The 17,452-nt window shown below is 35.1% G+C and overlaps 1 protein-coding gene across 3 annotated transcripts in view; it reads left to right on the top strand.

Moving 5' to 3' along the window:
* The window catches only part of EDIL3 (EGF like repeats and discoidin domains 3), a 439,520-nt gene that overhangs the window by 312,097 nt on the left and 109,971 nt on the right, over nucleotides 1-17,452 (top strand). For all 3 annotated transcript variants that reach the window (XM_007130595.4, XM_007130594.4, XM_055086648.1), the window contains 3 exons: nucleotides 4,703-4,858; nucleotides 6,486-6,630; nucleotides 11,246-11,430. In XM_007130595.4, the coding sequence (XP_007130657.1) occupies nucleotides 4,703-4,858; nucleotides 6,486-6,630; nucleotides 11,246-11,430 (486 nt within the window). The remainder of the gene's footprint in view (nucleotides 1-4,702; nucleotides 4,859-6,485; nucleotides 6,631-11,245; nucleotides 11,431-17,452) is intronic.

Here is a 17,452-nt window from a genome sequence, read left to right as displayed (position 1 = left end):
ATAAAAATATGAATCCCAGTTTGTCATTTGTATTTTGACTTTATTTTGCTTTTTAAAGAAAATTTTAGTTTAATAGAATAACATTTGTAAAACCATGATTAGAAAGTCATTTTTATCTCTGAGAGTATTCTTAATTCTACATTTCCTCTGTCCTTTGTGGTTTCTTTCCTTCCTTCTTTCTTTTTTTTCATTTGAGTGTTTAATTTACCTGGAATTTATTCTGGGATAAAATGACAGATACTGATCTAAATTTATTTATTTAAGGTGTCTACCAAATTGTCCCAATCCAGTTATTGAATATTCCATCTTTTCTCCACTAATTTGAATATCACTTATTTCATATACAAAATTTCCTTACCTACTGGGGTCTATTTATTGATTTTTCTCTTCTGTTTTATTGCTCAGTCTGCCTTTACATGTGCCAGTGTCACACTATTTTGATTATTTATATTACATTTTCCTTTGATAATTGCTGATATAGATTAATTATATGTTTTTTAAAATTAATTAATTAATTTTTGGCTGGGTTGGGTCTTTGTTGCTGGGCGCCGGCTTTCTCTAGTTGTGGCGAGCGGGGACTACTCTTCGTTGCGGTGCTCAGGCTTCTCATCACGGTGGCTCTTCTTGTTGCGGAGCACGGGCTCTAGGCGTTTAGACTTCGGTAGTTGTGGCACGTGGGCTCAGTAGCTGTGGCTCGCGGGCTTTAGAGTTCAGGCTCAGTAGTTGTGGCGCACGGGCTTAGTTGCTCCGCAGCATGTGGGATCTTCCCGGACCAGGGCTCAAACCCATGTCCCCTGCATTGATAGGCAGATTCTTAACCGCTGTGCCACCAGGGAAGCCCCGATTAATTATATGCTGATCTTATATTAAGCAAACTTGCAGAACTTTTTAATTAGTTTTTATTATTTGTTACTTCTCTTGAATTTTCAAAGTAAATTGTTATATCATCTGCCAATATGGGCAATATCTTTATCCCATCGCCTTTTAGAAAGGGTTTCATAACCTATCTTTCTGCTCACTAATTTATTCTTCAACTATGACTCTTTGCTTGAAGTCACCCCATTGGGAACTTGTTCAGCTTCACTTTAAACTTTATTTAACTTTATATATTTTATTCTCAGTATTTCCAATTGGTTTTTATTATTTTATTATTTAGATGCTTGTTTCTGTCTTATGTTTCAAAAACTCCTTTATCTTTTTAGGGATTTTTAAAAATTTTTTTGAAATCTTAACCTGCCACCTGTCAGATACCCATTAATTTCCCCTTTTCCCCCATGTTGAATCTAATGGTTAGATTTACACACACACACACACACACACACACACACACACTTAAACATTATAGCCCTAAATATCTTATTAGTACATATCTTTGGAAGTTGATTTCAAAGTTTTTTTCATATGGTTATTATGATTATTAGCTCATATAAGGGCAGAACACAGAAAAGGAATGCCCCTTTTCATTTAAAGAACAACAAAAACTAAAAATCAACCCAAAAGGCAACCACAGAGCTTTCTGGGTGGCAGGTGTTATTAAATTTCTACATGCATTATATCATGTAATTTTCACATGTAAGAATTCTATTAAAATCCATTTTACTAGGGAGGAAATTAAATTTCAGAAAGCTTAGACAAGTTGTTCAAGATATATTGGTGGGAAGTGGCAAAAGCCAGGGCCGAAACTGTCAGTCTTTTGCTGCCTTCTGCCTGGCCTTTGCCTGGGTTCTAGGCATTCTAGATCCAGATTACATATCTTAATATTTACATTAATGCAGGGAAAACAGTTCACTCAAAACACCTTAGAAAGTACTTTTGTTTTTTTAAGGACATGCAGTATACCTACTACCCAGTGGAACAGTAATTTCTCTGAAACCAGATAAATAAATGAAAATATTTTATTGCATATCCAAACATCTATCAAGGTCACAGGGAGTAATTTTGGAATTTCTGATATAATCCCCTTTAGTAGACCTTTAGTTTATTTACACCTTCATACAGGCAGAATAAACAGAAGTCAGATCAACTTTTAGCTGATGTTATTTTACAAAGAGATCACAAAATAATGCTGGAGTGGGATGAAAGGGGATTACTTGCAGCAAGTTTTGTGGTAGAGATGTTTTTAAAATCATGTGATAACCTTCTCCCAAGGTTTAGTTTATTTCTCACAGTAATATAGATTCCTGGTATTAAATTTGTGTATGACTATGACAGTGAAATCTTAGCTCTTTTATATATGAATCCCTTATTATTCCAAGTTTAATAATGCTAGATACAGGAGAACTCAAAAGCCTAAAACCTAGTAATTGCTAATAATCCCTGAACCAGTATTCTATGAATCACTTTTTGGTTGTTATTTTTTATTTGATGAAAACAGTACTGATATTTAATTACAAATACCTACTAAAAGTAGATACCACCCAAGTTGGGTGCTGTTTACTCTCTGGAATCCCAGCTCCTTGAGATATATATATTCAGAGCTTGTAAATATTAGAGCAAACAGGAATCTTTTAAAACATCATTTCTGATATGACTTAGAAACATGTACTCAAATTTTCATTTTTTGATTGTTACATAATTTAAGCTTCAGAAAATTAGTCTACAGCTCATCAGCTCAAACTCTAGCAGAGATAATTTGGCCATCTACAAGATAAAAGATAATGAAAAAGGAATGTTCAGCAGTATCAAGTGTGGAATTTGGCTTCCAAAATGGGAGGAAACATGATTCATAGTGTCCACTGTTTATGTTATATATATTAGAAAGGTTTAGACTATGAAGAGTCTCCATTTGAAAAAAGAACGCTATACCTATGATAGTGGAAGAATATGGCTCTTTCATAGCAATGTGCTCATTTACCTAACATACAGAGAGTTTCTTTCAGAGGTTACCTTTACCAAATCTCACAGTTAAAATTACAAAATCACCCTTAGAGAATTAATTGAGATAAAAGAGTAATAAGTAAAATTTACCTTCATGGGGAGTATTCTTTTATTTGTACCTCCAAACAAGAATGGGACATCAAATGTATTCATGTCAGTAATTTTGATGTCTAAGTATTAAAATGAGAAAAGCAAAATCAGATATATGAGTCAACTCACTTTGCACTGTTGAAGAAAAAAGGAACCACAGGCCCAGAATTTAAAAACAAAGATGTTGTTTATAGGTTTGCTTTACAAGAGTGAAACATGGGCATGCTCGCCAGTCAGAGGCTGGGGACCATCCACCCCACTTCTTTAACTCATCCAAATTCCAGATTTTCTTTATATATGAGTAAGACAGAGACTCGTTTTATGAGCACTAGTTGGGGAAGAACCATCAGAGAGGGAAGATGTGACTTAGGGAAACTCAGAATAGAGAGGAAGGTGGACCGTGCCATGTTAGCAAACTTTCAGAAGCTTGAAAGGGCACTGGCTACATGCAGGATTCAGGATTGCCCTTAACACATTAACACATTTAAAATCTATAAATCCAGGGAAATAAAACATTGTAGGTCTTTTAATGAGTCACAGTGTTTGTCTGGGGTGGGAACTCTTTAATGATTGCTTTCATAGTTCCAATTTTTGACTTTTTAAATGTATGACATGTCTTTAATCATATAAAAACAATGATTCTGGAGGCGCTGGTTTCTTCTTGCACATCCTCCGCCATTTCAAATGTTAACTCTTATAGTCCCATCAGAGAGTGGAAAATCCTTATCACTTACATGAATCTGAAGATTTTCTGTTTTTCTCAGGAAATGGTCTCTGAATTATTAACAATATTATAGTATAACAGATTTAAATTATTCTGATTTGTAATTGGTGGAGAGGAGAGCTTTATAGCGATTTGTCAAGAACATTGAAACAGTACCTTTCTACTGAGCTTAAGATTTTATAGACATCATAGAGGCATTTTAAAGTGAATAGAACAATTTTTAATGTTTTCCCATATATGAAGAAAGTATTTTTCTTACATGGTAGCGTTTAATGAATGATTATGTTGTGTCAAAAGGAGATTTCTATTTAAATATGGGAAAAATGTTGAAAAATTTATTAGGTGACAGTTATGCTGCAGCAAACTATTGTAGGGTGATTTGGAAAGGGGACAAAATATCAGAACATCTCCATATAATGAAATGAGAAGTATTTGGTGAAAAACCCTCCATGACCAGTGTGTACTTACACAACCCATAGCAGAGACTACAGTATAAAGATTGAGAAGCTGAAGATGCTTTTGTACTTGTTTTTTGCCATCACTGTTGTCTTTACCTTTTCTTATTCTAATACTCAAAGTTCTCAAAGAGGTTTGCATGTTTTATTTTAATGGAAATTTCTTGAAGGCTAAAGCAGTTGAGACACATTAACAGTTATATTGACATTAGTTTCATAGTAATGTCATTGAGGTTATTTTGAGAAGATAACATTCTCATTTTTCACTTTGCTAACTCATACTTACATATCATAATCAACCAAATGCTTTCAGTACTTATATTTTGGGGACACATTGCCCTTTTCAAATCTTGTTCCTACATATTGCTTTACTTAAAAAAAAAAAAAGTATACCATCAGAGAAAGACATTTTGAAGCTAAGCTTGGTATATGCTTATTTTGTATTATTTAAAATCTTTACTAATAAATAAAAATGTTCCATTTTCAAATTTGATATCATCAGCATCGTTATCCTGAAAGCAATGAAATTATAGTTGATTATGCCTTGTCTCCTCAGATAAATTTACAAAGAAAAATGAGAGTTACTGGTGTGATTACTCAAGGAGCCAAGAGGATTGGAAGCCCAGAGTATACAAAATCCTACAAAATTGCCTATAGTAATGATGGAAAGACTTGGGCAATGTACACAGTGAAAGGCACCAATGAGGATATGGTAAGACTTATATGACATTATTAATTTGAAAGTAAACTCCCATAAATGATCATGGATTACCAAAAGATTACTGAATATTCAGCAGAAGTCTTACACTGTTGAAAATAAATATATTATTCTTTTAATTGGACCAGTGGTGTGGAAAGGGTACAGTGTTATCCCAAATTATCAATGTACAGTAGCTACCTTTTAAATCTTTCTCAGATTTTAACTGGTGGTCCTATAAACACTTTATCACAAGGTTAGCATAGTCCTGTGTATGGAATTAAGTTTTATTTTTTATTTATTTATTTTTGCGGTACGCGGGCCTCTCATTGTTGTGGCCTCTCCCGTTGCGGAGCACAGGCTCCGGACGCGCAGGCTCAGCGGCCATGGCTCACGGGCCCAGCCGCTCCGTGGCATGTGGGATCTTCCCGGACCGGGGAACGAACCCGTGTCCCCTTCATCGGCAGGCGGACTCTCAACAACTGCGCCACCAGGGAAGCCCTAAGTTTTATTTTAACAACAGTCAGCTTTCAATTTCATTTTATTGCTTTGACAGATTAGCACTCTCCTTAATCAAATAAATACAGATCAAAACTATTATTTTTAAAGAAAAAATACGATTTTTAAAGAAAAACACCAAGTTATAGAAAACATAAATATCTTTATATACTTCATATTGGAAGAAAATTTTGTTATTTAGCAGAATAAAATATTTTAGAAGAAATGGATATAATATTCTATGTCTCTTTTGCCTTTTCATATATTTCTAATTTTTAAATTAATTTTACCCCCAATTTTTAATTAAAAAAAAATCAGCACTGCAGCTCATTCCATTTAAAACTGAGTCATTAGACTAGACTCTCATATATTTTATGAACGATTTTTTAAGTTACCTTCTTCAATGAATTTAAATAGGTTTTCTGATTACCAGGTTATGTAGAGGGTAAAATGAGAGTGAAATTTAAAGGAATTAAAAATAACACATTTTAGCACTTAATTTTTAGAGAGAAATTAGCTTTTCACTAGAGATATATATGAAGAATTAGGAGTCTCTTATCTGGGACAGACTGATAAGGAAGTAATCTTGAGGAATCAGACCCTAAAATGTCATAAATCTGATCACAGTATTAGAGAAACTGAGTGATCAGGAAGCAATAGTGAAGACTGGTTGCTAAAAACAAAATGAAACAAAAAAACTATAATTACTTAGTAGCAAAATGAGCAGACAGACCCCTGTCCCAGATTAAGCTGAAAGATTAAGATAGTCTGAAGGAATGGCCTTAAATTGACACGACCATCATAGTAGGGTATAGATTAAGCCATAGGTCACAGTGGTTTACAGCTTTAATGAGGATTCTGTCTATAGGTTTGTTTTTTTTTAGGGAAATAAGCATTATATTTTATTTACATCAACAGAAGAAAAATAAAATACTAAGGTTGCAGAAAGGTATTAAATATTGAATTTATATTCACTTCCCATGGCAAGGTGCTTTCTAAATGCTCCAAACCCCTAGATTATTTAATCCAATCTTTGAGAGATTGCATTGTGTATGTAGGATATAGGGTCAATATATGAAAATAGGTTTTTTTAAAAAGCTGTTGCAATTAATAATTTTAAACTCAATGTTATCTCTTTTCATAGGTGTTCCGTGGAAATGTTGATAACAACACACCCTATGCTAACTCTTTCACGCCCCCCATAAAAGCTCAGTATGTGAGACTCTATCCCCAAGTTTGTCGAAGACACTGCACTTTGAGAATGGAGCTTCTTGGATGTGAACTGTCAGGTGAGTCTCATATTATGTATTTCTGTACTCTCTTTAAAGGAAAAAAAAGTACATTTGTATGTAGTGTGTTACTAACTTGCAATTTTTCAACACTCATAGATGTTCATTTCTGCTACAAAATGTCTAGGGCTTGGTTCAATGAGAGAGAGAGAGAGAGAGGAACATAAACAAGTTCTAAAACACGCTACAGAATAGAATTAATGTAGAAGGGGCAATGTATTTCTTGGAGTGGTCAAAGAAAGTACAACAAATTTTCATTGGAAACTTTTGTCAAATATAAATGTGCCTTCTTGATTTTAATAGTAACTGTGATTTATGTTTTATGACAGAATTTCAGTAAAAACTGGAATCTGCCTGACCTCATAAATTGCAGTTACATTTAGGCTATACGGCATAGAAAAGTAAGCTTTATCTTTGTACATCTACCATAAGAATTTAGTTTTGTCTTTTTTTTTTTTTTAGGTTTTATGAAACATGTAAATTTATCATTGCTTCCAAGGAGACAATACTTTACAACCAAGATTGCTACTATAAATTCATTCTTAGATCATTCTTATCTAACAACCTGCTTATTGTACGAACAGTGGTTTTCGAACACAAAGATAATCTATCAAGGGTCTCAGATTTAAATAATCCTTGTCTTCCAGGAGCATCAGGACTAGGTATAAAGATGAAGACTTTATGAGTGGATCTCACAGTCATTCACTTTCAATCTAGCTAGATTCTGAACTAAACAGAAAATCTTGTCTTGGCATTTCACTGTGCTACATTTTTGGTGGTTGTTCTTATATTTCTATCATCAACATTTACAAACTATCTTTGCCACTTTGGCCTGAGATTTTGTTCAAACCACTGTGTTTTTAAGAAAACTAAAAATTCATGTGTGCCCCACTTTTTAGTGTAACCTCCAAGTATGAGAGACTTTTGTCATACTTACAGAAGTGCCATTTAGTTAAAAATAGGACACATCCCTGCAAAGAGACAACTGAGAGCTTTTTATTCATTTCAAAATGTTGCATATAGGTTAAAACGCACACTTTATCTATTTCCCTTCTTGGGTTTATTTGTGATGTTAAGAAAGGGAATGATTTTCAAGGAAACAGAAGTTTCCTTGAAAAGTTTCCTATTAAAAAACAACCAAACTTTAAATGAACCCATTACATTCAAAGGAGTTAGAGACATTTGGGCAGATGAGTGAATCTATTGATATTTTAAGAATCACATTTTCATATTATATATGGGTGTCTTTTATGAAGCAATCAACATACAGTTTTAGTACCATTAATTATCGTAATGGGGATGTTTTCCTTATTTTGGTAATTTGAACTGGCTTATTGACTACCAGTAAATCTCAGCAGAATTATTGCTGCACGGTGTTTATATTGCATGTCACTATATCACCACAGGCCAGTGTCATCCATAAGTCATTCATCATAAAGCAATCAAGAGGAAGCCACAGTATGATGAAGTTTGCTGTTACGTCCCATGCTTTTTAGTTGCTACAACATCGCCTTCCCCAATTTTTCAGTCTTTTGATTCATGAGGGCTAGTCTCTCAGACATGGCACAGTTACACCCCTAAGATATGAATATATTTTACTTTCAAGTTTGACAAGAGGTTACACCTGACCCTTTATGGATTTTTATGTTTTCAAAAAGAAGCCATACCTCATCTCCCAACCCCACAAAATGATTTTGAAAGTGTATGCAGAGAATAATATCTCTTAATGAATGCTTATGAAAAAATAAATAAATAAAAATTTAAAAAACAGTGGGACTTCCCTGCCAGTCCAGTGGTTAAGACTCTGTGCTCCCGATGCAGGGGGCACAGGTTTGATCCCTGGTCGGGGAACTAAGATCCCACATGACCTGTGGTGTGGCCAAAAAAATTAATAAAAATTTAAAGCTAGGGCACCACCTCACTTTAGAAATAATCAATTTTGTTGTTAATACCTCATTTTGTTCAGGTGCTCTCCATGTTGGTAAAAGAGTTAGTTTATACATATAAAATCATATGGGGGGCTTCCCTGGTAGTGCGGTGGTTGCGCGTCCGCCTGCCGATGCAGGGGACCCGGGTTCGCGCACCAGTCTGGGAGGATCCCATGTTCCGCGGACCGGCTGGGCCCGTGAGCCATGGCAGCTGAGCCTGCGCGTCCGGGGCCTGTGCTCCGCAACGGGAGAAACCACAACAGACGGAGGCCCGCGTACCACAAAAAAAAAAAAAAAAAAAAATCATATGGATGAAAAGGGAAATTGGTGGTGTGAGGCAAATTGACAGAGTTTAGCTATAACACTTGGAAATAAACATTAGTAGAATGTACCAAACTATTTCCCACAATCCAGTGCAACACTGTAAAGCCCAAGGCTGCCTTATTGTATTCAATAAACTGTTATAAGAGCTCTCAGCCTGCCTAGAAGATAGCAGTTAATCTTTTTCCAGATAATTACAAAGAAAATTCCCCTAAATTCTCGAAAGAGATATGATTTAAGATGTTTAGAATGAAATGGATCATGACCGTAATTAGTAGAAGAATAGACATTCATTCATTCTTTGAACAAATTATTCAGCACTTCCTCTGGGCTGAGTACTAGACAGCAGACTGGGTAATGAAATGAATTCTGTAACTAAGCAGAAATGGTCAAAGTAAAGGTATGCCTTTTCTATCCAATACTTCAAAAACTGTGTTACATCGCAAAAAGGAGAAAAGCAACTTTGTGTCTCTTTCCTTTGTGTCTCTTCTGCAAGCCAAGCAGTTGTACAAAGATTCCAGTGGCAAGGTGGGGGGCTGGTGGTGATAACAGAAGAAAAAGTCAGAAATCCATAATACAGACAATGCATGTTACCTTAGAACTGCTTGAAGATAAAGAGCATGCTATTAAGACTTTAGAACTTTCTAAAATCTTTGAGATTTTTGTCATGAAATTTTTCTTTTTCAGAATTTGTATTTAGGATTTAAAACTATTTATATCATGGAACTTGGGGTATAGGTCTCCTATGCCTGCAACTCAACAAAACTTGAGCTAAGACATCCAATTGGCTAGCCCCCTATGTCAGTCTCTGTCATGTTTGCATAGGATAGGAATTTCCTAGAAGGTGGAGGTGAAGGCACATATGGAGGAGCCTCAAGAAGGAAGACTTGATCTAGATCGACTAGGACAGAAAGCAAGTAATTGTAATTAAGAATTATATTTATCAGTGAAAAGTTCTAAACCACCCCTCTTAGAGCCTGGACTGAAAATGGTCTAGTTTCAGAAATTGCAGCCAATCATAGGATATTCTTTACTACTCACTGGTATGCTTATTTGGGGACTTAATACTGTCATCTGTTGGAATAAGCTTTATGGAGATAATAAAAATAGCTAATATTTACTGAATGCTAGCTATATGCCAGCACTGTTTCTAAATATTTTATCAACTAATTTCTTAGAAGGTTTTTTTAAGATAATTTTGATTATATCACCATTTAATAGATGAGAAGACTGAGGCACAAAGCGGTTAAATAATGAGTACAAGGCCACACAGCTAGTATGCAGGGCATTAGCAGAGTATGAGGAGATGACATTGTTCAGAGAAGTCTCCTATTTTATCTTGGCTTTCTTGATGATCAAACTTACCTGTGTGTTCCTTGGCCAAAAGGTAAAATTTTACGTATGGAAGACTCAGACTCTGGCTATTATGATAATAGAATCATACTTTCCATTACAAGCTTTGTGAATGTAATTTTGTCACAATTGCAATTCAACATTGGGAAATACTGTATATATGTACATACATACATACAAGATTTTTCAAGGACAAACAAACCCAAATTTTGTATCATGTCAAACCTGAAAATATATGTGGCAGATTTGAAAATCTTCAAAAAATCTCCAATACTAGAGGTTATGGAGTATGATTAAAACATAAAAATTTATGAAAAGTCTTGTCCATTCATGGTTTTTGCTAGAATTAGCTTATTTTTTTTTCTGTTATCTGTTAGTTTAAATTCTACACTAGCACAATGTGAGGTATATGGTATACGCTGAATAAATATTAGTTTCCTATCTTCCAGAAGAAGCCATGTTGGTATTATAAGAATCAGTGATAATGATTAACAGGTTTCTTGGAAGACAAATGCTGTCCAGTTTAGAATATACCATTGGAGCAGTTTGTGAAAATGACTTTGTACTGAGGGAATTTTCATTTTCAGTATTACAAAAACAAATAAAACCAAATATCCTTTCTGAGAAAATGTTCCATTTTTAAAGACAAAATGAAACTCTTGAAAATCGGGAAACGGTCATGAGGCTATCAGTAATGAGACAGGAGAGAGCATTTCAGCATTGCTTTCATTTTGCAAAATCATCTATCACAGAAAAGTAGTTTGAATTGTCTGTCTTGTTTTCAATTTTTCCAAAATATATTCAGACAAAATAGCTTGAATTGGTTATCTTGTTTTTTGATTTTGTTCCCGATTTATTTCTGATTATAGCCTTTTTTTGAATTTAGATGCTCTCTCTTTGGGGGAATGAATAGCATTATGCTTAATCTTCTCTTGCCTATCCAAAATGAATGCAGAAAACTTCCCAGCATGATAAATTATTTTTCTCATAGAGCCCTTCTCATTTTCTTCCAGGCTGTTCTGAGCCTCTGGGGATGAAATCAGGACACATACAGGACTATCAGATCACTGCTTCCAGCATCTTCAGAACTCTCAATATGGACATGTTCACTTGGGAACCAAGGAAAGCTCGGCTGGACAAGCAGGGCAAAGTGAATGCCTGGACCTCCGGCCACAATGACCAGTCACAATGGTTACAGGTAATATTTTCTAAAAATGTCTCACTACCCACTTTTCCTCTTCCTTAGAAGATTTCCTGTTGGTTAGATAAATATCGGAGTCATTATCATCATACTAGTTTAAATGAGCCTTCCTCTGTGGCTTAACTAAATGGGTAAAACAAAAATTCCTTATGAATCCGTTTTCGTGTGCTATTTTTACTCTGATGTTGATTTATAGATGCTACTGTCAGACTGATGCAGCAGGGTGGACCAAATCACACTACATATAGGTCAATCCGATTGATTATGAGAGGATTTGCATTTTAACTCATCTATTCTAATGCTTTGTGTCAATATTGGTTTGAAAGCATCACAGCAGGAATCTAAACCGCCTTGAAATCATGCCACTGACCAGCAGATTGTTCCCATAGAATCATGACTCATGACTTATTAGCTCTTTATCTGTGGTTGCTAAGCAATGGAGCAATTTGATTACATTCTCATAAGAAAGCTTGCTTGTAGAAGGAAAGCATAGACATTGCAGTCTGTTTATCATTTGCAAATGAGGTAAGATTATAGTCAGTGCTTCTTAAAACAACCTTCTTGAAGCGCACTTATTTGTGGAGTACTCTAAGTATGCACAAATTTGTTAATGTCTTCTGTAGCAAAGAAAAGTAAGACAGCTTAATTCTATAATGAGGTCATTTTATTTGAAAGATATGCGTTCTCCTCTTATTGATTTTTATGCTGCATGTATGAGTTTCAATACTGTGGTAATTCATTGTATTTCTGGAAATCATGAAAACAATTACAATAGCAAATGTCACCCCTCATCAAAGCAGATTTGCCACATATGAAACTGTTCTTACCAAGTCACCTGAAATTTCCAAGTCTCTTCTTTCTTGACCCTACTTTTCCCTATTCTTACAGAAATATTCACTTTTTTTCTTTACTGTCCCCTAACATTCTACCTGGATCTTTATTGATCTGAAGCTTTATTTAGTTCTTTCATTACCATACATACTGGATAATTATGTATGTCTTTCTCCTTTTACTATTCTGTGAACTTTTTGAAGGTAGGCTTTATATATATATATATATATATATATATATATTTATTTATATATGTAATACAGGACATATTTATCATCCCAGAACCCAGCCTCATGTCCTTGCCTATATGTAGCAGTACTACTAAATTAAATCATTCATTTGACAAATGTTTGTGATGTACCTCTGAAGCGTCACATACCGTGATAAATAGCGATGGCACATGAGTGAGCAACACACTATTCTTGCTCCTAAGACATTACCTCTTTCATAAACCATTCCTTTTATTTGGTTTGCATGACACCACACTTTGTTTTTCTTCATCCTTCTAGCCGCTGCTTCACACTGTCCTCCAGGCCTCCCTTCCTCTGCCTGTTATCTCCCTGACAACCTCATTTTCACCAACTCCACACACTCACATTAGCCAATTTAGTGAGTACTGTTTATTTCAACTACTGAAAAAAGGATTCAACTTCTCTAAAATTCTTTCTCTTCTCACCATCCCCACTGCCACTTCCAGGATCTAGTCTGCCACCCTCTTTCACCTTGGTTTTTGCAGAAGCCTCCTAACCAGCCTTCTGGTTTCTGGTCTGACTCTCTAAAAACATGTTTCCCAAATTGTAACCTGTGTGATTTTTTTTTTTCCGTAAAATGTAGATGTGATTCTTTTACTCCTTTATTTAAACCCTTCAATTGTTCCCCATCAGCCTAAGAATCAAGTGCAGCTTCCTTAAGATAGCCTAAAAATCTTGGCGTGATTTGGCCTCACTTCACCTCTTACCACACTTCTAAATTTGCTTCAGTTTCTCAAACCATACACTACCTCTCTCTTCCCCTTCCGTTATAAATGTGCTCTTCCTAGAGGAAAAGAATGGAGAGAGCACCTCTGCCCAGAGCATCCCCAACCTTCTGTTGGTTAAATCCTTCAACTATAGTTTAGATGCACTTTCCTCTGGGAAGGCTTTGCTGCCAGCTCCATCCCACACCAAATCTAGCTTAAGTTCTCTTCTGGATACTACTGTGTCCCCTGTAATTCTCTCACTGTCACATGATCACACTCTATTGGAAGTTGTGTCTTCATGCTACATTATTTGCTCCAGGAGGGGTGGAACCACATTTGCCTTTTTCTACTTTCTCAGTCTGTTGTCCAGTACCTAACTAAATACCTGTCATAATACCTGACATGTGGTAGGCATTCAATAAGTACTGTTTTTGTTTTATTGAAGTATAGTTGATTTACAATATTGTGCTAGGTTCATGTCTACAGCACAGTGAACATATATATATTCTTTTTCAGATTCTTTTCCCTTATAGGTTATTATAAAGTAATGAGTATAGTTCCCTGTGGTATATAGTAGGTCCTTGTTGGTGATCTATTTTATATATAGTAGCGTGTATATATTAATTCCAACCTCCTAATTTATCCCTCCCCCATCCTTTTCCTCTTTGGTAACCACAGGTTTGTTTTCTATGTCTGTGGGTCTATTTCTGGTTTGTAAATAAGTTCATTTGTATCTTTTTCTTTGTTCTAGATTCCATATATAAGCGGCATCATATGATATTTGTCTTTCTGTGTCTGGCTTACTTCACTTAGTATGATAACCTCTATGTCCATACATGTTGCTGCAAATAGCATTACTTCATTCTTTATGGCTATTTTCCATTGTATGTATGTACCACATCTTCTTTATCCATTCATCTGACGATGGACATTTAGGTTGTTTCCATATCTTGGCTATTGTAAATAGTGCTGCAGTGAACATTGTGGTGCATGTATCTTTTTGGATTATAGTTTTCTCCAGATATATGCCCAGGAGTAGGATTGCAGGATCATATGGTAACTGTAAGTTTAGGTTTTTAGGGTACCTCCATACTGTTTTCCATAGTGGCTGTACCAATTTACATTCCCACAATAAGTACCGTTGAATGAAAGAATGAGTGAATCGATCAAAGTACTATTCAATTTAGTGATTTGGGCCTAAAATGCATATAATTTGCTCCCCAATTTAAGAGACCAACTGCTAATATCCTCAAAATTTTAAGTAATATTTGAAAAAGAAATCTAAAATTTCATATTAAAGGTCTGGCCTTTTTAATAAAGGAACTAAATTTTCATAATCAATAGCCTTTATGAACTTTTCAAGTTCTTAATTAGAAGAAACCATGGAAAATATCCTTTCCGTTTGTTAGACTTGAATGGTGAAGTTAAACTTGTTCTTTGTTGCTGTATAATACTTTTAAAATTGAAAACATTTCAGTCATATCTCAGATTAACTGGGTGTGGCTAACATTATTTGTGAATCATAATGCCAGTGGAATAAGACAAAATATTTTACACCCCATAAGTAACTCAGACAGGCTGGTAGACTCTAGAAATACCCACATAACGGTATTGCCAATGGCAAATTTCTTTAGAAAGATCAAAATAAAACAAGTATTTTTACATGAATCAGGGTGTAATGTTCAATGCAAACCTTCATCCATCACTTTTTAAAAAATTTTATTTATTTATTTTTGGCTGTGTTGGGCCTTCGTTTCTGTGCGAGGGCTTTCTCTAGTTGCGGCGAGCGGGGGCCACTCTTCATGGCGGTGCGCGGGCCTCTCCCTGTCGCGGCCTCTCTTGTTGCGGAGCACAGGCTCCAGACGCGCAGGCTCAGTAGTTGTGGCTCACGAGCCCAGTTGCTCCGCAGCATGTGGGATCCTCCCAGACCAGGGCTCAAACCCATGTCCCCTGCATTGGCAGGCAGATTCTCAACCACTGTGGCACCAGGGAAGCCCCCATCACTTTTTTTAAGATGACTTTTCATCTGTCTTCTTAAAGTCACTTGCATGCTGAAATTGATTCATTCTGTTGGTGACAGATTTTCTGTCAATTCAAGGACCAGTTGTTCGTAGTATATGTCTACTTTTTGTTGTGTCAAAACATATTCAGAATAAAACACAGACCTACTAGAGCATGGACTTGAGGACATGGGGAGGGGGAAGGGTAAGCTGTGACGAAGTGAGAGTGGCAGGGACATATATGCACTACCAAATGTAAATTAGATAGCTAGTGGGAAGCTGCCGCATTGCACAGGGAGATAACCTCTGTGCTTTGTCACCATGAGAGGGGTGGGATAGGGAGGGTGGGAGGGAGGGAGACGCAAGAGGGAAGAGATATGGGAACATATGTATATGTATAACTGATTCACTATGTTGTAAAGGAGAAACTAACACACTATTGTAAAACAGTTATACTCCAATAAAGATGTTAAAAATAAAAAAAAAAACATATTCAGAATCTCCAAGGCAAGGTGAATTGACATCTTTATTTATTTTTATTTTTTCGTTTTTGACATCATGCAAGAAAATGGTTCAGAATTGACAATTTTTAGTGTTTTCTCCTCAAGAGAGTAGAATCTGTTCAACTGTACATTGTTACACTTGTTAGTATCTTTGTTGAAAATAAGATTAATATTTTCATAGATAATGTATAGGGTGATTTTTTTTAATTTTTGGTGTAGAATCATTTTTTATCCTTATTTAAGTCTTCTGAACTTATAAATTTTGGCTGTGATCTTAACTAAAATGCATCAGTTCTGATAAATAGCATGGCTGCCATTTAAATCCTCTTTCTTCGTTATCGGTCTCCTACTAATTGTTTTTTAAGAAATTTCTTTTATATGCCAACTATACACGTAACTCTTTAATAATGAGAATTTTATTTCAGTTTGATAGTTTTTTCCAAAACCCAATCATATAGTATCTGGAAATACAATTGCTGAAAATGAAACAAAAAAAAAAAATCCTTTACCCAATTGTGATATATTTTAAGGAATCTTTATGCATTCTTTCAAGGAATTCTTATGTATTCAAATATCACTTTGACATTTTATTCTTATTATTCCTCTAATGTTTCTTCCAGTCTCTTCTCTAAGGTCAAAATCTCAGAAGTTTCTCAAGGAAATGTTCTTGTGGTTTTTTTAGGAGTGATCTTACGTAACTGATTCGTTTCCTTGAGTTACTGTTAATCATGAAATCATTATGCTATTCCTATATGAACATGGCAAAAATGTGTTAAGTCCACAGGCATTCCTAAGCGAGAGGCATTTCTCAGACCTCTGAAAAACTGTTGTTCCATCACTTGATATGTTTGATGGTCTCTTAAACTTTGAGCAAGAAGTTCTATCAATGTGTTTTCCAAAAGCCTACAAAGGTTAAATTGTAGTTCCTGCCTTTCAAAAAGTCTTACCTACACCTAAGTTGAAACGTAATAAGGCAGTCATTCCTAACTCAGAGTTGCACATTCCTAAAACATGGTTGGACTAGATTTTAAACCCTGTTATAAAATTGCGACATTTAATTTACAGAGATCTTTTAGAAGCAAACTATTATTATCTGCTGTGATTAGTTTCTAAACAAAAACCCAGAAATTTTGTTGGGTTTTAAGGTGGATTAAATAAAACAAATGACAGAACCGAGGAAGCACATAGTGGGTACCCAGCAACAAGTAGTTCCCTTCTTTCTCTTTCTGGTGGCTTCTGAAAACTCAGGAGAGCATCATCTGACACCACCAGTTATGACCAAGAATGAAGATATGCATACATATTTTTGCTTCTTCCAAAAGGAAATTTCCAGTAAAACGATGAAATATAAAGTAATATATCATTAGATCAGTTGCATACTCTGAGCAATGTTGATAGATTACATAAATTTGCTTTGGCAAACAAAAATTTTAAATATTTTTACCTAGGCAGCATCAGTTGTTTTTCAGATTCTTTACCTGAGAGTAATAATAATATTATTAATAACTTAAAATGAACATTATGTCATTTGACAATGTTCTCTACTGAAATCATGTTCTTCTTAGAATGTCTATGTGCTTTTAATGTTCATTTTCAGGGCCTTTTCAACAGATTGTGTAAATTCCTTTTTATTTATGCTCAGATTATACAAACTGATTAAAATTCAGCATGAGGTTGAGATGTTTAGTGACATTCTATCAGGAGTAGGAACATTACTGATGATAATC

The sequence above is a fragment of the Physeter macrocephalus genome, chromosome 8, assembly GCF_002837175.3.
Source record: "Physeter macrocephalus isolate SW-GA chromosome 8, ASM283717v5, whole genome shotgun sequence".
Classification (NCBI taxonomy): Eukaryota; Metazoa; Chordata; class Mammalia; order Artiodactyla; family Physeteridae; genus Physeter; species Physeter macrocephalus.
Note: the sequence above shows the minus strand (reverse complement) of the source record. Positions and strands in the feature narration are given on the sequence as shown.